Source organism: Halichondria panicea, chromosome 11 (genome assembly GCF_963675165.1).
Source record: "Halichondria panicea chromosome 11, odHalPani1.1, whole genome shotgun sequence".
NCBI lineage: Eukaryota > Metazoa > Porifera > Demospongiae > Suberitida > Halichondriidae > Halichondria > Halichondria panicea.
In genome coordinates this window covers 2,610,646-2,633,985 of record NC_087387.1, presented here as the reverse complement: position 1 = coordinate 2,633,985, position 23,340 = coordinate 2,610,646, and the positions used below count along the sequence as shown (strand labels likewise).

The following is a 23,340-nucleotide window of genomic DNA, read 5'->3' as shown; positions in this document are numbered from 1 at the left end:
TGGCTAAGGTTGATGCCATCGGCTTTCATGGTAGGAAAGTTCACTCTGTTGGCTCTCGCTCAATCGTGTGAAAATAAGCTACTGTTAAGCTGTCAGATGGACAGACGCTCTTACCTGGATTGATTGAACCACACGTTCACTTCGTTCCCACAGCAATCACTATGGCTTGGAGCGACTTTGGTCCGTATGATGGACAAGACATACAAGAACCCTACAATACTGACTTGTTGAAGCAAGCCATTGCAAGTGAAAAATCTGCTCTTGAATCCATGCAGTGGTGACCTGAAAAAAAGAGCCTGGATTCTTGATATTGGTCTATAGATCCACTCTTCAACTTGCCAACTGTTCGTCCAAGTGGCTTGAACAAGCTGATCACCTTCAAAGTTTACCCTAATAAGATTATAGTTGCATGGCTACGCCTCAATGATTACTTCTCTTGCTGCATGCTGCAGAGAATACAAGCTAACCTCTGACTGGAAAATTCAAGAACAATTATATATACAGGGTTGTGTTAAACAGGTCTCCAATGGCACGAATCAAGGGTATCAATCAGATGCATATACCGCTGTGAGCCTTCAATTTCCCTCCATTTTCTCAGCCAGACGAAATGACTCCTGACTCTGTATTCGAACAAATGCATGGTTCGGAAGATGAGGACAAAGGTAAAGTTGGTCTATTATGTGTCACGCCAATGGCGACAAGGCCATCAAACTCACTCTGTAAGATTGCTGTCAAAGGAGAAAGTGGAATACCGAAAAGGCATCGCATTGAGCATTGTTCTCTTGTCGACAAAGCATTGGAGCGCATGAGTGATCTTGGAATCTCTCCTAGCTTTTTGGTCGGTCACGTTGGTGGGGCTACACATTCAAAAATGTCATTTTTGAGGAGAAATCTAGAGTCTGCCAATCTGCTGTGAAGAAGGAGATAAAATCTTCTTTCCACAGTGACTGCACGTATCTCCCATGGGTCCATGCACTTCGAAGGATGAAGCAGGCCATCACGAGGATCATGGAAAAAGATCCTAAACGAAATGTTCTGAATGCAAATGGAAGAGTCACACCTGAGCAGGCCTTCAAGGTTGCTACCAACAATGGGGCATGGCAGTAGTGCCGAGTTGATGAGTAGGTGGGATCATTAGAAGAAGAAAAGCTTGCTGACTACGTAATTCTTGCTGAAGACCCGATAACTTGAGGCAAGCTTAACCCGGTTGATATGGGGTGATATCTGTCCTTGAAACCTGTCCTTGAAACCTGGGTGAATGGTGTATGCAGGTTCAAGAAATAACTGTTTAGTCTATGCAGGGGGAAAAAACTGCTCTAGCTAGTTCTATAGTTGTATAGGTGAACTTTAAATATGTGCTTAGGTAGTTTAGTAGTAGAAAACTGCTCCAGCCAGACAGTGTATAGTATAGTTGTAGCTGAAAACACTAACTGTTTAAAAATAAGTAACTAGATCTAGTAGTGTAGAACTTAAGTTCTTGCGCATGCGTAAAGGCAATAGTTCACACCATTGGGCAATTTTTTGGTTACTCCGAGCAACTACGTATCAGTAAACAAAAAGGGGTTTGCCTCTGGTGCTCGATGTGTTCCATTTGGAAGCTAAGATACCCGGGCGGCCAGGTGAAGATACTGCTGCAGAGTTAATTGCAGAGAGCTGATCGAGAGTCTATAAACTACAATGTGACTACGGTACCGTAACTCTAACTAATTAACTGAGTGCAGTTTTGAGACTGTGGTGCAGTAAGAAGTAGACAGTAGAGTTCGAGTATGGCTGACATCAGCAACAAGCTGGTTAGTTTTGCAATCTGCTGTACGTACATGTGTGTGGATAAAAAAATATGTGGCACTGTGTGTACGTGTAGGCACACTGTGTATCTGCTTTAATATCCTGTCTTCTTGGCCTTATGTTTGTCCAGTAGCATACTGACAGTTTTTTTTAACACTGTCGTATCGAATTGTCCCATGCTTCAATGTTCAGGCAGGTGTCCACTACTACGCCCGGGAGAGGTACTTCCGTAAGGTGGCCCTTTGTGTGCTGGAGGTGGTGAAAGAGTGTGGGGCTGACCCACTCCTTACCTTCTGGAAGGGATACTCCACCATCATGGAAGGTCAGCTACTTAATGTTTTGCAAGTTGGGGTAGAGCCGTAAAAAAAGTGCTATGAAGTTAGTGTTGAGATATCCACATTTAACATATCTAGCAACCTGCTCACAAAAAAGTACCGTGTTAACATTTACTGTGTGATGATAAACAGTGTGCGTGTACGGTGACATAATATTCATGCACTCCTGATAATACTGATCACCTCCAATGACATAATTATTATGATCAATCTGTCAGTGTGTATCTAATAATTACAATTGTGTAGATCGTCTGTCTGAAGGCATGCGTGAGTTGGTGCCGATTGTTGACCGGAGGGATGTGGTGTTGTGTGCTCCTCTCCTACTCATCTATGCCCACAGAAAGTGCACTCCAGTTGGTGAGACACAAACAATTGCTTTGGTTTTGATTTTTCCCAATGTTCTGTTCTAACTTGTTTACCGTAATATCCCCCACTAATTAATTATGGACTATAATACAGATCTACGTATGTACATAACTAATGTATTGAATAGTAACCTGACAGGTTATGCCTATTTTAAACAATTAACGGGGCCCTAAGTACCATGTAGCGCCTTTTCTCTTATACTTGCAAATGGGAGCAATAATTAGGATTTAGCTATATCTAGCTATCTTCAGAGCTAACCAGCTTACACAAGAAACTTCTAAACCAACTGCTCACTCACCTGACAATTGATCACGTCCTGGTGGGCGTATTCTCGAGGCAAATTAGCCTACCGTAAGACCTCGATTTAAAGCGACACTTTTTAATAATTACAATGCCAGAGGTCGCTTCTTTTGGGGGTTGAACAATTATATTGAAGTCCTGATGTCGCATATTTAGAGGGTCGCATCTAATTGGAGGTAACTTTACAGAGTCTACTTGCCTCGATTTCAGGCCGCTTAAAAACACTGATTTTCCAGTGGGCTACAATCGAGGCTAGGGAGTGGCTACATTTACCTCTATTTAGAACGCGGCATTAAAAAATAATTGTCAACGTAGCTGTCGCTACTTTTAGAGGTCAGAAAATTGCTGAAGCTCCTGGGTGTCACATATTTGGAGAGTCGCCTTAAATCGAGGTCTTACGGTATGCAGGAACTTGAGTGGGTGGGCATAATTTCGGACGTGGGCGTATCTTGGTAGAGTACGATACATGTATAATAGTGTATGCCATTGTGTTAATATGTCATACGTACATGTACGTGTAGACCGTGAGGCTATCCAGAAGCTAGAGGCTCAAGTTCGAACAGTGAGAACCACATGTGGGGAGAAGGTTAGACCTCAAAGTGTGAATACCACACACAAACTATAAGCTATATAATTATGTAGCAGTAGTGACTATAAACATAAACGTGGTACTGTACATGTGATGATGTATGTGGGAATGGCCAAAGAAACCAATAAGCAGTGTATTGTTTTAAGATGCACTTTCATTTGTCAAACGCACAAGTCAGTCTGACTTCCCTTTTTTTTCCTGCTCATACATGTAACTAATTTGTTTAAGCCACTTTTTTTCTCCACATCAGGCGCTATACAATGCGAGCATGTTCCTATGGCTGTCTGGTAGGAACGACAAAGCTAGGGAGTACATTGACAAACTGCTCAAGATGGCACCCAACTCAACAGAGGGGCTGGTATTAAAGGGGTGGATTGACCTCACCTCAGCCAGAGAAGCACTTGCCAAGAAATCTATCAACTTCTTTGACAAAGCTCTTGCTAGGTAGGATGTCTTTGAACATTATACATGTATGTATTATCAATGATGTACGCACATGTACCCAGTACTTCATTATTGAAGCCCTTTCATGAATTTCTAATTTCCAAAGAATTTTGTCCAATATTAAGTGTGTGATTATGAGTGTGCAAATACGTGTACGTGTATAATGTACATGTAGTTCACATATTACACAATCTTTTTCAGCCCCGAGGAGCCTAAACCAGTGGACGCCCTTTTTGGAAAGGCCAAGTTCCTTTTGCTACGATGCAACTTTAGCCTCTCGCTTGAGATGCTCAATCAAGCGGTGGCCAGCTATCCTGGGTTCCTACCACCTCTGATGGAGAAGATGAAGGTTCTGTTAGCACTGCAAGACTGGGAGCAAGCCGTCGACACCGCTCGCAGGTGAGAGAGTAGAGTGTAAGGGAGTTTCATGTATAGTTGTGTAAACTAGGAGCATGCAAAGCATGTTTGGGGCGAGCATTAGCAATTGAGAAAGTGACAAGTTGGTTTGACCAGAGATTCTGTGAATTGTACACGTGCTTGGTAGGTAAGGATCATGAGTCCCAAAAGCAAATTCATACCGTGAAGTGAAGCTGCATTGTCCTGGGTATGTACATACATGTACATTTGGAAATAATATATCTCTGAGGGCAAAATATTCAACATCAATCACAATGTGGCCAAATTATGCACAGCAGTTAGGCTAACAGGAGAACCAAGGTTTTAATATCACAATTGTAAAGCACGTCAGAAGTTCCGTTTGAGCTGCTCTGACTTGTTGCAGGCATGCCTGTGTCCTCAAAAGTCTCTGTGTCCTAATGTAGCTACCTTGTTGTGCGCATGCGCATTGGTTCACGTAGAAGTTGGCATGGGATCATGTGTACAACAAGCTAATATCGTGACGGTCCATATGAAATACATGTACAATACAGACAAAATTGCTACATCGAACACTATGTAGGAACTCTCTTCGTTCGCCCCAATTATACTTACATTATGTGGAGGCGGGTGTTTAGTACCTTAGTACCTTAGTACCTGAATTGCATGTTGTAAAAGTGCACCCTGTTACGTAATAATTACATGTGTGAGTTGTTTCCCCACCTCATGCAGATGCCTGAGTGTGGATGTGAACTGCATAGAGGCTCAGCGTCTGCTGGCCCTTTCCCTCTTGTCCCGGGACGGTGACTTCAATGAAGCTGCTGAGAAGATCTCAGGACTAGTCCAGTTAGTGGACCGCTGTGAGCCCAGTAACCATGGCCTCTACTATGACACTTCACTAGCCCTCGCACGACTGGTGTGTTGTCATTAGTTTAACTACATGCATGTACATGTACAGGTGCTTTCTCTGATATCTGGTGCAGTATGTTGCACTACTCGTTGTTTTACTGGTACATTATAACTATGTGCGCATACATTTACAGGGCTGCATTGAGGGGGGCGAGGGGGGTAATTCGCCCCCCCTAGGATATGGCAGTTTTTACTGCTATAATTCTGATGACTTTGCCCCTCCTACATTTTTAATTTGCCTAATTCGCCCCCCCCTGATCCAAAATCCTGGATGCAGCCCTGATTTATGTAGTTGCATGTATCGAACAGCTTATAATTATAGCCTGTGTTATTTATGGAACACTGGTAGCCTACATGTATTTTATTACGCTGTGTAATTAGGAATTAGTCAATTAATAGCTGAGTTTAACATTCCACCTCACCCCACATAGTCTGATGGTAACAGGCTGGTTCTCCAGCAAACTATGACTCTAGTAGAGAGAGCCATCTCACTGGCACCCTCCAATTCACTCTACATCACGGAGGTATGTACAGTATACCCACTTATAATTCTAATTGTAGTGCACACATAACAGTATACGTACTTGTGTACACGACTATCACGTGTATGTATAGCCTTCTTCGCAGCCTCTCCTTTTTCTGTTCTTTGTCACAATAGTTCAATAAGATAAAATACGGGACAAATTGGAGGAACAAAAAAAGAAAGAAGGAAGAGACAAAGAAAAAGGAGAGCCTGCCTTGCTAAGTCGCGTGACGGTAGACAAGTGGTAGACAAGTGAAAATGAGCATGGGCAATCACTAGCTGGGTGGAGCCTGACAGAGCAAAAAGCTACAGCATGCCTACGCATTGCAAACTCTAACATAAAAGCTGTTAGCATTGTAGATAGTAAGTCAGAATCAAGTGTGGAGACATCGTAGACGAGGGCTTACCTAGTAAAGACTAAAGACTAAAGATCTAGATCTAGATCTAAATTTAGCTCAGTTTTTTTCCTGAGTTCAGAACAGACCCACTTGACTAGTAGATATAATTATTACAGCAGTATAGTCTGCTCTAGTTTTCTAGTCTTTCATACTTCCTCTACTGACACGAAGGCTGACTCTACTGTTCATAAAATTATACACTCCAGTACAGATTATGTTCCTGGTAAATGCGCTCCAAGTACTGTGTGGGAGGACAGTTATTGAGGTTTTCTCTGACCTACGCTCGTTAAAATTTGTCTACATCAGTAGGGGATCACGCGACTTAGCAAGGCAGGCTCTCCTTTTTCTTTGTCGCTTCCTTCTTTCTTTCTTGTTCCTTCAATTTTCTCTTATTGTGACAAAGAACAGAAAAAGGAGAGGCTGTGAAGGAGGCTAATGTATGTATATACGAACCTCTTTTATGAGAGTATTATACACGTACTGACAAGTAGCATGACCTTTGTGCAAGGAAACACTTATGTAGGATCAATTCATTCTCAGTTTAATATATTTCCGTTTCACAAGATTGCATTGTGTACTTGATCCTCCTACGGTCAAGTACAGTATGAGCTTAACCATAGTATGGACTGTACATGTAGGTAAGTACAGTCCATACTAGTGTCATAATTAATTTACCATATCTTCCATCCCATAGCTTGCCTATCAGCACCGGTTGAACGGTCAGAGTAAGGAGTCTCTGCAGACGTATCGTAAGGCCTTCAATATGGACGAGACCAGTGTGTCTGCCCTGGCTGGCATTATCTACTGTCAGATCACTGACCGTCAGATCGGGGAGGCGGAGCAACAGCTGGAATTCCTTAATGAGGTACAATGTATTTGTACCTGCCGACTTTTTTCCAGTCTCATTAGTACAATTTGGATTTAATGCTAACTACTGAGTCATAGTGTATAATATAGTTGCATGTACATTTTTGTGCGTGCATGGCGGTTCCCGCAGTGTTTCCTTAACCGTTTCTACATTTTCACATTAAATTTTGTCGTAGAAAGAATTCTAATAACTTTACCGCCCCCTTCTCCCCACAGGTCCAGTCTAGTATAGGCAAGCAGTCTGAGCTGATCTTCCTGCATGCCCTGTTGGGTCAACAGAAGCAGCGGCCAGTGACAGAGGTGCTGGCTAGCCTGGAGGAAGCATTAGACGTTCATGCCAACACTGTCAAGGTATGGTGAACATGATTGCACTTCAATTTCACGTAGCACCTGTCACGGTGACTTGCACGCTATGGGTTCATTTCATAGTGCAGTAGATTTAATTGGTATAATTACATGTATTATGTGTTGAAGTATATTTGTAGTGTTGTACAGTTGCTGAAGTTTTAAAAGTCGAATATACGTACCTACATGTACGTATATATACAGGGACACATACATGTTTGCATTCAATGCTTGTATTGTACGTACATTGTATGTCCTCTCTAAACTACATGTAGTTAATACTTGTACCCTGGGCTCAATGCTGTTGTTTGTGCAGGGCACCCCACTGAGTGACAAGTACTACCAGCTGATCAACCCGCACTTCCTCCATCAGATTGCCACCACCATGATGGCCTATGCACCCACTGAGGTACGATATGCACTCATTGTTACTATTAAGGAAATTTTAACAGCAGTTTTGATGTAATACATGTTACGTAGACACTGTATAGCGAGTCTTGTATGGAAACATGCACAAGACAGAGACATGCATGCAATACATGACATGTACATTTATACGTACGTATACATGAGGTATTTGTTGGAGTGACAGATGTCCATGTCACATAAATGTGGCATGCAAATTTTCTACATGTACATTGTAGGTAATCAAAAATTAATCCCTGTAACTCATAATAATTTCAAGTCTCTATTGACCCCACCCATCACCCATTCCCATGCATGCCCCTGTAGCCTGCATCCTCCCCTTCTCAAGTAGCCTTAGTCCTGCGTAAGGCCGTCAGACCAGTGGACATGGTGCTCAAATGTGCACCAGGTATGCTCAGAACTCTATTCCTCTTGGCAAAGATCAGATTCCTATCAGGTCAGTGTATAGTTGGCCTGTTTGTTTACACCTGTTTGTTTATTGCTGTTTTTATGGATTTTAACTGTTGCTATACAAATGTAAAAATGGATAGAGCACACTGTCACAGTACATGGTTATAATGCAATTAGCAATGGTACTTGCAAGTTCTTATGGTGTGCTTATCCTTAATTGAATATACGACACTGTAGGGACATTTCCCCTGTAATAGGTTGCCTTACAAGAATATCCCTTTGGGTGGTTCCACTTTAGCCACAGCACTTACATATATACGTACATGTACGTATGCACATACATGTACATACATGTAGTGTATACACAGGCTCACTCTCTCTATGTCCCCCATTACTGACACAGGTGATGTTGAGGCCTCAGCAACGTTAGTGCAGCGCTGCATGGAGCAGGACAGCAGCTCAATGGAGAGCCACCTCCTCATGGCACAGATACACTTACAACAGGGCAACACCCAACAGTGCTCCAACTCTCTCGAGATGGCACTCAGCAGCAACTTTGAGGTACATACAGGTAGACTGTACATGTCACCGCATGTACGTGCAAGCAGTGTCAGATTGACACCTTTGGGAGGAAGGCTGTTGGCCTTTACGTACACACAAAGGTGGCCTCTTTCTTGTACAAAAACTGTTCCTTAGAGTGTGGTTGTCTACATGTATAATCCCAAACAGGCTTTCCCGTAACTAGTACAAATATGTACATACAGTCAGGGTGTCATACAGGGGGAAAGGGGGGATATCCTCCCCCCCTTTCAATTATGACTGAGTGTCCATAGCTGGGTATTGAAATAACAGTTGACCTTTTTTTAGCAACATTTTCTGGTTACTTTTCTCATTTCCCCCCTCTACTTCAAAACCCTGACAGTACATGTACATGTGCGTACATTGTCCACCTCACAAATTAATTACCTGTAGGTCCAGAGCTATGCTGTCTACCACTTGGTGAAGGCTCTGGCAGAGAAGCAAAGTGGCTCTCTGGATGGTTCTCTCTCGTCTCTTCAAACAGCCCTCCAACTCATCTCCTCCAAACGTCCGGGCAAGTCCCTCCTTCCCCCCCTCAGCCCTAGTGAGACAGTGACTGTGTATCTGGAGTTGGTACAGGTGCACACTAAGCTAGGACACACCCACGAGGCTGCCAAAGTCATGCAAGATGCCATCAATACGTTTGCTGGCAACCCCGAGGAAGTCAGGTAGGTGTACAGTGTAGGGTATTATGTCTAGGGAAAATAATGTTAATCCCATGCAATATTTTAACTGTTTCGAATGAAAATACATATGCACAGTCTATTAATGGTACGTACTGGTACTAATTGTACCATAACCAGTCATGTAGACTCCACCCTTGTACATGTACGTCATTACGTACATACAGTATTCAGAAGGTAACTCATGCACCACCATGATTCCAGGATAGCAATAGCGAATGCAGACCTTGCCCTGGCCAGGGGGGACAGTGACCAGGCACTGGCTCTGCTCAAGACCATTACTGATGACAAGCCCTACTACATACAGGCGGTGGAAAAGATGGCACAGATCTACCATAGGGACAGGTGAGGTGGATATACAAGTATGAATAGGTGTTAAAATTGGTGGTTGAATCATAGATAGAGTAGAAGGGGATTGGCAACGGAAGTGGTTCACGTGATGTTTTACAATGAAATCTATGTAGAGCTCAGAAACAATTCGTGTTTCAACAAATGCGTCTCAAAGACCCCTATAACACTTAAACAAATGCCCCCTGATGGTGAGTATCATTTGGAAACAAAGAAAATACAATCTTAATTGTCATAAAGTAGCTAGTCTAACACTTCGCGATTTTTCATGCTTGTGTTAGTTAATATAGCTAAGGTTGTGTCACTAAGTAGTGTGCTGTGTCCCAAATGGCCACAAGTATTTGATGAAGTTGATGTTTTGCAGCATAAGTGCTCGCGTGGACTTTTTACAGACAGCAAAAACAATTCTCATGAATTATTCATGTTTAGACCCCCACGTTGGAAGTAAGCCTCGATTAAAACCGTGGGGAAACATGGATGGTACTTCGAGGGTACCTCGTTTCCAATCCCTTTCTCCTCAATCTATGGTTGAATCAATCCTATTGCCATAGTAGTGACAAATAACGTATAATTCAAAGGACATTCTTTTCCGATTCGTCCTTGTACTTGAGGCCATCTCACTCTAGATGCTATATTTAGTGTAAATGGTATTGGTTGTGTTTTTTCCGTTGCATGTATTACATGTAGTATCAGTACCGTATTACTAGAATGTTGTGCGAGCATCAAACATAAGTCAATCTAAACTGCTACTGGTATGACACACGATCCTTTCCAGAACGCAATAGTTACATGTACATGTAGATTGCAAGGGGTCAAATTTTTGGCTCGTTCGCAAATTTTACCCACTAGTAATACGGTATAGCCCAGGCCGTGTGAGTTACATGTAGATATGTGTGCTCCCGTATAAATGTGCTTGAACGTACAATGTAGATCTAAAGATGAATTGGTATCAATACAGGAAAGACAAGAAGATGTATGTGGCGTGCTACAAGGATCTGTGTGAGAAGTTACCAGGGCCACCAACCTCACTGCTCCTAGGAGATGCCTACATGAATGTACAGGAGGCAAGTATAAGACACACACACCACACTACACTTAACTGTACTTAGTGCATGTAAAAAACTTTCTGAAGTTCTTTTGATACCCATTAGGCATTTCATATCCCGGGCTACATGTACATGCATCATGGTCGATATGGCTATTATTATGTCTTGTGGTATAGATTTGAGTATGTGCACATGTACATTTAATACCCACTCCCATACAGTGTACGTATGTGGACATTGTTATCAAATTTTTTTCCCGCCGATTCAATGATTGATCTGTTTCCTTCAGCCTGAGCTAGCCGTGTCAGTATACGAATCAGCCTTGAAGGCCAATCCTCGCGACGGTATCCTGGCCAGTAAAGTGGGGCAAGCACTCGTCAAGACACACCATTACAACAAGGCCATCAATTATTACGAGGCAGCCCTCAAGACAGCCAACCAGCAATTCCTCAGAGGAGACCTGGCAGAGCTTTATCTGAAGCTCAAACACTACGATAGAGCAGAGAAGACTCTCTTGGTGGCACTTGACCACAAGGATCAAGGTAGGTATTTGTGTACAGTTCTGTTGGTTTTGGGCCCCGGTTTTTTTGTGAGAGATGCTTCGATTATTAGGTAGATTTATGGTTGAGCCTCCAACAGTCGGTAGTTGTTCCCAGAACATATAATCCCAAATGTGGGCCTTGCCAGAATAATTCTACTAAGTGTATTATTAATGAACAACTTTTTTGTACTCGATGAAAGCTGACATAAATGCGCGACTATGCCATAGATAATGATATTCATAGTGAATGGCATGACAACATTGTAACCACAAATGACTGTGTTGTCACAGCGCTATAAAGTGCGATCAGCTGGGCCTGAAAGTTAACTTACCTGGCACAGGGGATACTGTGATCAAGAAGGCAGTTCCCTCAGGTGGAGACTTGTGCATTGCACTTCGCCAAGTTGAAGCTTGCGATTTCCCCAAACGTGGGAAACTCGGGTGCGCAATTTTTGGTAGTGGGGGACTGCGTTCGCGCATCCCCCTTCACAAAACAACACAAAACAAAGAAATATCACATCACTGTTTCAGTGCTATTCATGCACCCATCCTGTTCAAAGGATGGCAATGGAATGTGTGCCATTTACGTGTGGCTCTTTAACTTCAACCTTTCCTTAAATTTCAGTGGCTATGGTTGGTAGATCTGCTGTTATGATCTCTAGCAAGCTCACATTGTAAACTCTTATGGAAGAATGTTAATTACTAAGGTCCTACATTGTACCTTCTCTACTTGCTGTTACACACATGTACACCTTGCATGGGAGATTCAAGCCTAGACTGTATAATCCTGCAAAGACTTCAGTCTAGCAAGGGGTGGTCTTCACTCTTAACATGTTCCAAACAAGGATGTATGAAATATTCAACTTCATGGTGCCTTTAGTCTAGAGTGAAAAAAACTTGGTCCTATTAGTACATACATGTACATGTTAAATTGGCATTTCTAAGAAGTACTGCTGATATCATTATGTAGGTAAAGGTAAAAGAATGATTCCAAAGACTTCCGTGGCAACCAAAGGTGGTGGGTATAATTATGGTGGTTTATCGTATAGTGGACAATCGCTTAGCGATGAAAAATACCAATCGTTGTCAGCTAAGGTGTGGAATTCTGGTACAACATTCCTGAATAGTTCACCGAACATTATGCATGATGTAGTATGGTTCACATAAATACACATACTGGTTACTACTCAATTATCGGGGTTTTTATATGCCTTTTTGCTTAGCAACGGAACTCAAGCAAACTGTTCAGATTTTTCAACACATAATTGTTATTACATGTATATAGATGTTGTATCTTGTCGATCCACTACTAACACTTTTTAAATCAAAGACTAACTGCAATGGTAATGACGTATACGCTTGTAATCTATGAATTTCCTGACAATAACTGCGTGAGCGGCGACCGCCCGCATGTGACCAATACCTACCACAATTTACAATTTCTGATGTCAGTGAAACGTCACTCCAAGACCAAGATGGCCGCTCCACGCACAGTAGAGGAAAGTAGCAGGCTCATTGAAGTGTTTTCACAATACTGGCTGGGCTTATGCATGCTAAGTATCTGGACTGAAGGCACTGTAAAAGTACCGTATAAAATCCGGCACTATAAAGTGAACCCATTTTGAGCCCTAAAATTAAGGTTAGGATATAGTGTTCGCCCACACAAGAAAAGTGGGCGTTCCCGCTCAGCCTCTGTACAGTAATTTCGGCAAATCTAGCTACACAACTTCTGCGCCAGTTTTCCACTTTCTAAACATCTGGCCCTGAGTTAAGTATAAATCTTGTCATAGAGCTCTTGTATGTCACTCCATGGCCTCTGCATGTAGCTCTAGAAAACTGACGCAGAAACAAGGCAGTGTCCACCACGAATCTCTGTGGCTATTCTGTACTCTTCATGTAGTGGAGAAAGGAAGGACAGACAGTTTTTGCTTGAATATATGTTATTACCTGCATGCATACAAACACTTCAATGACAATGGAAAAATACAAAACAATATCTCATATAATTAATAAGCAAACAATATAATTATCCTAAAACCGTAATTAACTTAAGGGTAGCGCGTTCTTGGGCATTGTTAGGAACATGTGTAGATTTCTTCGAATATTATGTGGTGGGTGGCTCAGCTTTAAAGTTGTAATTTCCCATAATTAATATAAGTACTGTATATATAGAACTCATGAAATTTAGTGTCGATATTACCGTGAACGATTCCAAGGTGAACCCAAGTGTCAGATATTAACCGGAAAAATAGCGAAAGATTACACTTAAGGGATGACATAAATATGCCATAGATAATGGTATTCATAGTGAATGGCGTGACAACATTGTAACCACAAATGATTGTGTTGTCACAACGCTATAAAGTGCGATCAGCTGGGCCTGAAATTTAACTTACCTGGCACAGGGGATACTGTGATCAAGAAGGCAGTTCCCTCAGGTGGAGACTTGTGCATTGCACTTCGCCAAGTTGAAGCTTGCGATTTCCCCAAACGTGGGAAACTCGGGTGCGCAATTTTTGGTAGTGGGGGACTGCGTTCGCGCATCCCCCTTCACAAAACAAAATAAAAAATAATACATATCACTGTTAACATAATCAATCTCCGTAACATTCATAATCTGGCTGATTGACTTTTCAGCTACAGCAATATTGATGATAATTAGAGACACTGTTTCTGTAATTATTTTATATGCATATAGCGGGTAATTTTCGTGGGGTAAAATATTCGTTATTTTCGTAGGCAAGCTGACCTCCACGAAATTTTAACGTAGGCGTGGCTTACCAGAACGTAGGAATGCAAGCAGGCAACGAGTTTTTAACCCCACGAAAATTACCCGCTATACGGTATATACTGATGCACTACTCATGCAAGTAACTATTGAAATCCAAGTAAACATGACTAGAAGCCTATAGAAACTCTTACTTGCACTTGATTCATCCTGGAGCAGCTGTACAGCTTGCAGTTGCTAGCTATCAGTACGCAAACTAGATTGCACAAATTTTACTGAGATGGTTGTGTAGTCGACAGCCAATTTTTAATAGACTAGTAGTATAGAGAAAGGTAAACTAAACAGTGACCTACTATAGCGATATACATGTACTTGAGGGTGGCTCGCTTGCATGCTTCTATCTACATGTATATCTATACAGACTGAAAAAAATGGCCTTGCTGGCGAAGTGCGTGCATAAAAAATGACGATTATAGTCAAGACAGCTTGATTTACTACTAGATATATACCCCACTTGGGATCTGTATCGTAGCAACTGGGTGAAGTTTAACTACATACCATAAACTCCAGCCCTAGAACACATTCGTCATAAACTCCCTATACGCTTAGCACTGGCTGGGTCATACTCGTTTCTCTAGTTTTTGAGACTGGTATAGTTATATAGTTGTATCCAATGTGAGGTAGCTTTGCCGAGTAGCAAGCATTTTTCATTCCAGCGAGTATTTAACGCTTATTGTCCACTACATCAGAATTTATGGAACGTAAACAATCCTTAACATAACTACTGTGTGGGCGAACACTGCAAGCAGTACTTTTATACATGAAACATTTGTATGCATCACACCGAACTGTCTCTTACCCCTACATTCTTGTCACGCTCTCCTTACAGAGAGCACAGATCTGGCTACTATGATGGAAGATGTCCGGTACCAGCTGCTGCTAGCCAAGGTACACCAACGAGCCACACGACCAGTCCAAGCACTCGCTGCTCTCTCCAATGCCGGGGAAATCCAATTGACGTAAGCTTTTCATTTTCATTGGAGGCTAATGTGGAAGCTGTTTTAAATTAAAAAGAATCTTAGCCAAGTTCAGGATTTGTGTATGTACCATTTTGCATGTGCTATACCCACTTATAATTATGATGAACCTTCTCCACACAGAGTGCTGAAGAGAGTTGGAGTTGAGCAGCCTGATACTCTTCCAGCACAAAAGCTGCTTGCAGCAAAGTGAGTTAATTTTTGATTGCGATTGTTCCATTTTGCTGTTACTATAAATTATAGTCTATATATACATGTACGTTAGAGAGTTGGTGTTGGATGCATTCCTAACTAACTATAACTACATGTACATGTACATGTACCTCGGTTCACTCAGAGACGGCAAGGTTAATTGATTGTTTTATTCTGCTACATATATCAGGATTTGTGGTCAGGTGGCAGATCACTTTGTAGGTGATAGAAAATTTGCAGACGCTCAGCGACTGTACAGAGACGCTCTATCCTTTGATGAGAGCTACTCCGAGGCACGGATAGCACTTGCTCATCTACACTTACAGAAGGGAGAATTAGACGCCTGTGAACAGGAGTGTGTGACACTGCTTAGAACAGACCCGGATAATGAGAGAGCCTCTGTGGTAAGATTGATAGTATGGAACCATTTTGCAGTGAGATGTATACACACGTGCATTTTTATATTCTGACAAGACTTCCTTACGCATAAATTTTCCAAAATTGTGACGTAAAGCTTTGTAAAGAAAATTACACTTAGTAATCTCAGAAAATCTACGCATAAGGCTCCCGATTATGACCTTTCATTCTGTTATACAGCTGGAATACACTGACACACACACAGTCAGCTTTACCGGCCGTAGCTACTGTACATATATTTAGTTGGTACAGTATTAGATAGATGCATGTACATGTACATTGATTGTAGTGATTGTGCAGTAATGCTTTGCCTCTCGCAAGTATTTACTGTTGTACAGAACTGTAGTTAATTACTAATTGCTTTAAAATTACTCGCTAGATGAGGGCAGACCTTCTATTTCGTAAAGAGGACTACGCTAGGGCTGCAGGGCACTTTCAAGACATTTTAAGAAAGAAACCCGGTTAGTTTTTACATATACAATAATAACAGCCTTTCTAATTACATGCATGTTTGTACGTGTACAGACATATACAATATACTGTAACTACATTTTAATCTAACCTCCTTCGAATGTACATGTACATGTATTCAATGAACAATCTATAATTATAGTCATAATTATTATTTCAATGGCTATGAGTCAGACAATTGAGATTGCATGACAAGCCCAAGATTTGGTGCAAGACTTCTTGATTTGGTGTAAGCAAACTACTACATGACAATTAACAACTTGCTAACATTCACCACAGTTCGTTTATCTCACCCCCCCCCCCCCTTGTACACACACACTGTCAGACCATTTTCAGGCATTGGCTGGGCTCATAGAGCTAAACAGGAGGGCTGGTGAGCTGGAGAGCAGCTCCCACTATCTGGAGGAGGCCAACAAGGCATGTGCCAGGTCAGCCTATCAGCCAGGCCTCAGCTACTGTAAGGGACTCATGAAACGGTTGGTCCTTTGTATCTTGCACATGTCTGTATAGCGCCTGTAAAGTATTCATGCTTCAATATGCATTCGCAATTCAGATTGAGTACTACATGTATATACTGCGTGTTGTATCATAATTATTTCCTGTCAGTACATCAATCATAACAATCCCCTTGACACATTGTTGTGTGTATACGGCAGGTTGGCACATGACTTGTACCCTATCTACTGCCTATGCAGGTACCAGCACTCCATGAACGAAGCCCTACACTGCTTCAACCAGGCGCGTAAGGACAGTGAGTGGGGGGAGACGGCCCTGTTTTCAATGGTGGAGATATGCCTCAACCCGGAGAATGAGATGCTTGGAGGAGAGACCTTCAAGTCTGTGGAGGGAGTCAGCTCAGGGTGTGTGCATACACACTTTGAATCATAAACACAAATGCATTTTTTGGCACTATTCAAATGGTAGCAGTTTTGTAGCAAAGTTCAGAAGAGTATATATGTTGTGTATTATGGTGAGGCAATGAGTAAAGAAGGCTGTTGGACTCTACTATCAGTTGCGTGGGGGCTCTTGATCTATGATGTTGTACACTGTATTCACAAGCACATACATGTACATGCATGTATGTATACACGTACATGTAGCTTTATCCATGCAGCTACAGTTTTGTAAATTGTTTGTGTGCATGCCCAAGCGTTAAATATCATGCAAATGCATGCATTTTTACAGCCAAGACTTTTTGTCTCATATACTGTGCAATGTTAGCTACCACGTTTACCTCTACTGTAATGAGGTAGCTTCTAAGACCCTACTGATATCCCAACAATTCTTTTATCATACAGTTCTAACGAAGAGGACCACCAGATGGCCGTGAAGACAGCTGAGAAGTTACTAAAAGAGGTGCATCCCAAGTCCCCCAAGTCTGAGACTAGAGTCCTGGTACTAGAGAACTACACACTCCTGGCCACCAAGACCAAACAAAACGCTGAGAGGGCTCTCGAGAGATTTATGGAAATGGCTGCAGCGGAGGTGTGTGCATAAACATGCATTGATCAGTGAATTTGAAAGTTACACCGTACACTACATGTATATACATGTATAGGTCTGTAAATAGTCATGGTCAGCTCCTTACATGTACATGCAGGGTTTCATCTTTTGAACTCAATTTGCATTTGAATTTGAATGCATGTAGTACAGTACATGATTGAGATCATGTATTGCAATATAGTACAGTAAGTGTGTTGAAGAATGCCTACGTACATGAACAGTGCAAACATCAACTCTCTTTTACCCACAGCGAGACAGTGTGCCTGTACTGCTTGGCATAGCGACAGCTCACATGATCCTCAAGCAGACACCCCGGGCCAGAAACCAACTGAAAAGGGTCTCCAAGATGACCTGGACCTCTGAAGAAGCTGAGGAATTTGAGAAATGCTGGATCCTACTAGCGGACATCTTTGTCCAGAACAACAAACTTGATGTAGCTATAGAACAGCTCAAAAAGTGCATCAGGTACAACAAGGTGAGTCTTGAACTTAGTTATTATGATACAAACTAGAATGACACCAGAGACTTTATATTAACAGGCCGGGTTTCATCTAGTGGGGGGGGGGGGGGGGCACGGGAAGCTTCCCTTCCAAAATGCTCAGCTCCTCTCCAAGCTTTATTACTTAAAAGTATGACACTGGGGGTTCGTATATATACAATTATTTTGTACATCTAAGCAATCTATTTCAGAAATGAAAATTTTCCGCCATGCTATTGTGCGCCCACCACATTCCTTCCCCTCCAAACTAGATGAATAGTGGGTTCTGAGTACCGTATAGCGGGTCATTTTCAGGGGGTAAAATATTCGTTATTTTCGTGGGCAACCTGACCTACACCCCCACGATAACGTAGGCGTGGGCATGGTTTACTAGAACGCATGCAATGCAGTGCAGGCAATGAAATCAAGCAATGAAATCAAAAGAAATTTTACTCGTGAAAATCACCGTTTTTGAATGAAATAAATTTACCCCATGAAAATTACTCGCTATACGTACGGTATTGTTATTAAGCATCTCACACTTTTAGAAACCATCCAACTGTCAGCTAAGGCCAGGCAGGGTACAGATACAAATCATTGTTGGATGGTATTTGTAGGGCTTAGTACATGTAAATTGGTATTATGAAAATCAAAAAGATATATGCTGCAGGTACATGTAGGTGTATGTAAACATGTATATACGTACATGCATGTACATGAAAACATTGTTGCCACACTGAGCATGTAACAGCTGTCTTACAATGTACTAATTAAATTGGTGTTGTGGTTACTTTAGCGTAGACATCGAAGTGACTTTTTCTTAAAATTCAAAAATTGAATTATGTGTGCATTCTACAGTCAAGCTCCAAGGCGTGGGAGTATCGTGGCTACATTTCAGAGAAAGATTCGTCCTACAAAGACGCTGCCGACTACTACGAGTATGCCTGGAAGTACTGCAACTTCTCTGACCCTAATGTTGGTGAGTTCAGTAGATTGATTACGGCCACTTGCTATTCCATATATCCGCCAGTACTGGTTGCCCCAAACTAAATTTTATATGTTAAATACAGTCGGTTATGACGTTTTGGGTGTGATTTGGCAGATAAATTGTTAATTAATAGAGAGCATAATGATTCATTATCCTCGAGACAGAACCGCTATTAGATTCGAGGTAGGATCGTTTTTTTAGCCGCGGCTATTTCTGAAATCTGGTCAAGCTGCACTGTCCCAAAGGTGGCCGGATTAACGAGAGTGTACTGTATTATACACTCGAATCATTCAATGCTAATTAGCTTACTTATTTTTCTTCTGGTACGTACAAAGTCATGCATAATTACCTTTACACATTCTTCTTTGATTTGGCAAATTATTATGTGACATGATCTGTGCTCACATGCATGCAGGTTTCAGACTTGGGTTCAACTATCTCAAAGCTAAAAGGTTTGTGGATGCCATTGGGGTGTGTCAGAAAGTACTCGAGAAATATCCGGATTACCCCAAGATAAAGAAAGAAATATTGGAAAAAGCAAGGCAATCACTTAGACCATAGAACAAGCTACAGTAATTATGTAGGAACGATTACGATGTCATAATTATTACGTATTTAGCCGTTAATTGTAACTCACTATAATATCTATGTGCTGAAATTGAGTTACAGATTCAATTGTAATTGAATTATTGCAGTGCCCTCTTACTAGCATGCACCAGCCCCTGAAGAAATTATAAGGCCACTTTGGGGAACAATGTTTTGGCCTTTATACAGAGGTGGCCTTTGTTGAGAGGTTGTTTTGTACACAAACTGTTCATTTGGAACCTTGGATGCCTGGCCGTTATATAGCAGCTGGCCTTTATTCGGAGGTGCATGGTTGTTAACAGAGGTTCCACTGTACTACTGGTATTACTAATTGCCAGAACACAATAGTTAGATCGCACAAGGGTCTGTTGATTTGGCTCGATCATTCACAAAGCTAGATTTTTCTGTAGTTATTAGTAAAACAGCCTAGCTCGTATACGTGGAAAGGGCTATAATATTATGCTCTAGCTATATATAGGTATGTACATATATTATAACGCTAAGCGCCACTCGAATCCAATAGTTAGTGCCAAACTGAATGGATTTATTGCGCCACTGAAAAATCAAAATTTGGCAATAATAATGAAAAGACGGTATACATTATCAACGGTCCACTTATCTATGTTTCTGTACCAATGGTTACATGTATCTCTGATATCAAGAACTATAATAGCTGTACACATACATGTTACTGTAGAGTCAAAGCTTCAGTACGTTGATTTGAAAACAGAAAATTGAAGTTAGAGAGCTGCATGATGGAAAGAGGGGTACCTATCTATTACATGGCTCTAGTCTGAGTCGTACTCTGTCTGTTCTTTGCCAGCTATAGCCACCGCTGCTGCCAGATCAATTTCACCCTCCTTTGGACCAGCCAGTCGTGACTCTGTGAGTTGTGTGGTTTGATGATAACATGAACAGAAATTGAAAGATTATGCATTGCACTGATATGAACATTCTATACATGTACACTGCCCAACGGACATCGCTACAGTAAAAAGTAACTGGCTGAATAATTATATGTCCACTATATCACTCACTATACAGTCATGTATATAATAATGTACACATAATAATTATAGAGTTGAACATTTACAGGAAACTCAATTAAGGCAATCGCATGCAAACAGACATTGCAGATCTGCATGGAAAAGGAGACTTACGAACTATTTCCACAATTGCCTTCTGCGTCCTCCGCTCCAGTTTATCAAGTTTCTTGGCAATGTCTCTCTTCAGATCCCAGTCCACTTTCCGAGGAGCCAGATTGGCTAGATTCTACAAATAACATTTACAGGTAGTAGCAAATGGACATGAAGCACAGACACTCACTTAGCCTTTACTGCATACATGTATATATAGTAAAAGTGACGAACGTATAATACTCACCACATCTCCAATATCATTGTCTTTAGCCGATTTTAGAACATCTTGTATTTCCGGTTCAACTGTGATAAAGTAGAATCTCAATAAAATACAACGTTGATTGACTTTTGCATGGTACCGCCCTTCTAATCACAGCACCATCCTATGCCAAGTACAATCTATAATTATTTTTGCTGACCTAGGTAATTAGAATGCGGCCTGAAGTCGAGGGTATACATGCAATTGACCTATTATAGCCTCGTAGAACAGCTATTATTTTACGTTCTATCGCTAAGCGCCAAATACTCCTATTTGTGAGCCACTGGAAAATCATAATCAATTATTGTGGCGCTGTAATTAGACGGTAGTGTGCATTAATTTATAGACTGTAAGTATGGATCTAGATGGGCGTGGCCCGTCCACCCAAAGAAGGGAGGACACTGGTTTCTAATTATCTGGGATTTGTACTGTGTTAATATTGGCCACGCATCTAACCGCAGAGTTCAGCTTGTTGCAAGAAGGGGAGAGCGTCAAAGCGTCGCGTCATTCACATACAAATTTCTTCGATTCCATTTCTTCACAAGCCAATGCAATATTAAACGGAGGCATTTTATAATTATATCATCAATTTTTACCAGCATTTGGTTTAGCTTTTGGTAGTTTGGTCTCTTTCAAACTCTCAGTTTGTGGGTTATAGCTTCTAAACTTGAGTTTTGGTTTCTCTGGCTGCTTTCCTTGTTCTGCTGAAGTGTTCTGAAGGTAGATAGTGTGTGATGGGCTACAATTGGAATATCCACATCATACCTCTTGATCGATAGCTCTCTTACTCTTGAGTAACTTTAATCTCTCCTTTCGTTTAAGAGCTTCTGTTTCTAACTCACTCATAGCGCGCGGCAGACTAAACTGGCGGTGACTGGCCTCCTTCAGAAAGATAAAATTATAAGCTCTGTCGACCCTTTTTCAAACATTGTCACAGGGAGGGGCTTATTTTCTGGGGGCCTGGTTTGCTTTGATTCGAGGCTATCGGTCAAAGGTATGCGCATGCGTGCTAGACCTTGTGAATTGAAGTCTGTATGATAGACAAGTCTCTACCTCTACATGATTGCACCCTAGGAAGATGCAATCTGTATACCTGATTCAGGATCAGTCTCTCTATAATATTATAGTCTAGACGAGATTCTAACTTCTCCTATAAGGCCACTGCAAGTTAGACTTTAGTTTCCTGTCCAGCTCCCTCATGCTCAGCATAATTATATAGCTCATGATCTGTTATCATCTCATTGATTTGACGACATTTTTGCATTATGTATAATGTCAAAAGAACCACATGAGCCAGAACATTGATATTCATTGTAATGGATAATACCCGAAGGTAATATGACGTGATTTAATTAATGATTTCATGATCCAATATTAAATACCTAATACCCTCGCTCCCTTATATCCTCTTTGTTTTCAAGGAAGTATGCACTTATACCTGGAATAATCGAACCGCACGTTCACATAGTATCCACTGTAATCACAATGGCTTGGAATGACTTTGGTCCTTTCGATGGTCAAGATATGCAATCAAACTACAATGTAGATTGGCTTAAGAAAGCAAATGCAAAATCTGTTCTAGAATCCAATGGTGACTTGGCGAAAACTAGGAGCATGGATTCTTGCCACTGGTCCATCTCTCATGCCATTCAACGTGACAACTACTCGTCCAAATGGCTTGAACAAGCTGATCACTTTTGAACCCGATATTGTGGATACCATGGAACCAGACATTCCCGTATACATGATTGCTGCTTCTAGTCACACTAGTTACGTCAACACTCCAGCCATACAGCTGATATATGATGCCAACCCCGACATAAGAGAAACTTACCCTACTTTTGTTGAGTATTTCGAGTACGTCAATAAAGCTGGAGGGTTTCAAGAGCTTTATGAAATGCTTCCTGCTTTGAAAGCTATTCCAGAATTCCAATTTGAGATCACGAGCATTTTTGACAACCTGGACAGCTATGTTGATACTGCTTTGTCGCGAGCAGCCATGCACTTTAATTTACGACGCTGCCTCTACAGACAACACTATCGATGTCATTGATATAATTATTATATATATAGGTACCTGAAAAATCACCCTAAAAAGATTAGGCGGGGGGGGGGGGGTACGCCAAGGCGATTGAATCTCTTGCTGCATGCATGCTGCAGAAATTAAGTCTCCCAGAGTATAAGCCCCTGACCGAACAATCCAAAAACACCTACCAGGAAACTGTGAAGCTGATCTCTGACAAGGCCATCAAACTCACCTCTGGATACCTTCAAGATCGCTTTCAAAGGAGAAA

The 23,340-nt window shown here is 41.5% G+C and overlaps 2 protein-coding genes and 2 non-coding genes across 4 annotated transcripts; 3 read left to right on the top strand and 1 right to left on the bottom strand.

Annotated features, from left to right (window-relative positions):
- Nucleotides 1-1,559: 1,559 nt before the first annotated feature.
- Nucleotides 1,560-19,749, top strand: LOC135343908 (tetratricopeptide repeat protein 21B-like). The gene is made up of 27 exons (XM_064540937.1): nt 1,560-1,790; nt 1,978-2,107; nt 2,367-2,477; nt 3,308-3,372; nt 3,626-3,819; nt 4,021-4,218; nt 4,927-5,110; nt 5,535-5,627; nt 6,719-6,889; nt 7,108-7,242; nt 7,553-7,645; nt 7,969-8,098; nt 8,456-8,613; nt 9,025-9,299; nt 9,519-9,659; nt 10,621-10,726; nt 10,998-11,250; nt 14,867-14,996; nt 15,138-15,203; nt 15,397-15,610; nt 16,003-16,084; nt 16,420-16,570; nt 16,790-16,954; nt 17,393-17,579; nt 17,848-18,072; nt 18,934-19,054; nt 19,479-19,749. Exons 1-27 carry the CDS (start codon nt 1,767-1,769, stop codon nt 19,622-19,624), a joined length of 3,948 nt encoding a protein of 1,315 aa, XP_064397007.1. The 5' UTR covers nt 1,560-1,766; the 3' UTR covers nt 19,625-19,749.
- Nucleotides 11,574-11,736, top strand: LOC135344683 (U1 spliceosomal RNA). The gene has a single exon (XR_010397506.1). It is a non-coding gene; the product is annotated as a U1 spliceosomal RNA (small nuclear RNA).
- LOC135344682 (U1 spliceosomal RNA) lies at nt 13,638-13,800 on the top strand. The gene has a single exon (XR_010397505.1). It is a non-coding gene; the product is annotated as a U1 spliceosomal RNA (small nuclear RNA).
- Nucleotides 19,750-20,211: 462 nt separating the features above from the next.
- Nucleotides 20,212-21,978, bottom strand: LOC135343910 (coiled-coil domain-containing protein 12-like). The gene is made up of 5 exons (XM_064540940.1): nt 21,812-21,978; nt 21,643-21,760; nt 21,032-21,090; nt 20,809-20,920; nt 20,212-20,531 (listed from the first exon to the last, which is right to left on the bottom strand). The coding sequence occupies exons 1-5, from the start codon at nt 21,890-21,892 to the stop codon at nt 20,437-20,439; spliced, it is 465 nt and encodes a 154-aa protein (XP_064397010.1). The 5' UTR covers nt 21,893-21,978; the 3' UTR covers nt 20,212-20,436.
- Nucleotides 21,979-23,340: the final 1,362 nt, after the last annotated feature.

Coding starts and splice junctions, on each gene's coding strand:
- LOC135343908 (XM_064540937.1), top strand. CDS start 1,767: ATGGCTGACATCAGCAACAAGCTG. Junction 6,890..7,107: donor AGCTGGAATTCCTTAATGAG/GTACAATGTATT, acceptor TTCTCCCCACAG/GTCCAGTCTAGTATAGGCAA. Junction 10,727..10,997: donor CCTACATGAATGTACAGGAG/GCAAGTATAAGA, acceptor TGTTTCCTTCAG/CCTGAGCTAGCCGTGTCAGT.
- LOC135343910 (XM_064540940.1), bottom strand. CDS start 21,892: ATGAGTGAGTTAGAAACAGAAGCTCTTAAACGAAAGGAGAGATTAAAG. Junction 21,761..21,811: donor AGAGAGCTATCGATCAAGAG/GTATGATGTGGA, acceptor ATCTACCTTCAG/AACACTTCAGCAGAACAAGG. Junction 20,921..21,031: donor ACAATGATATTGGAGATGTG/GTGAGTATTATA, acceptor TGTTATTTGTAG/AATCTAGCCAATCTGGCTCC.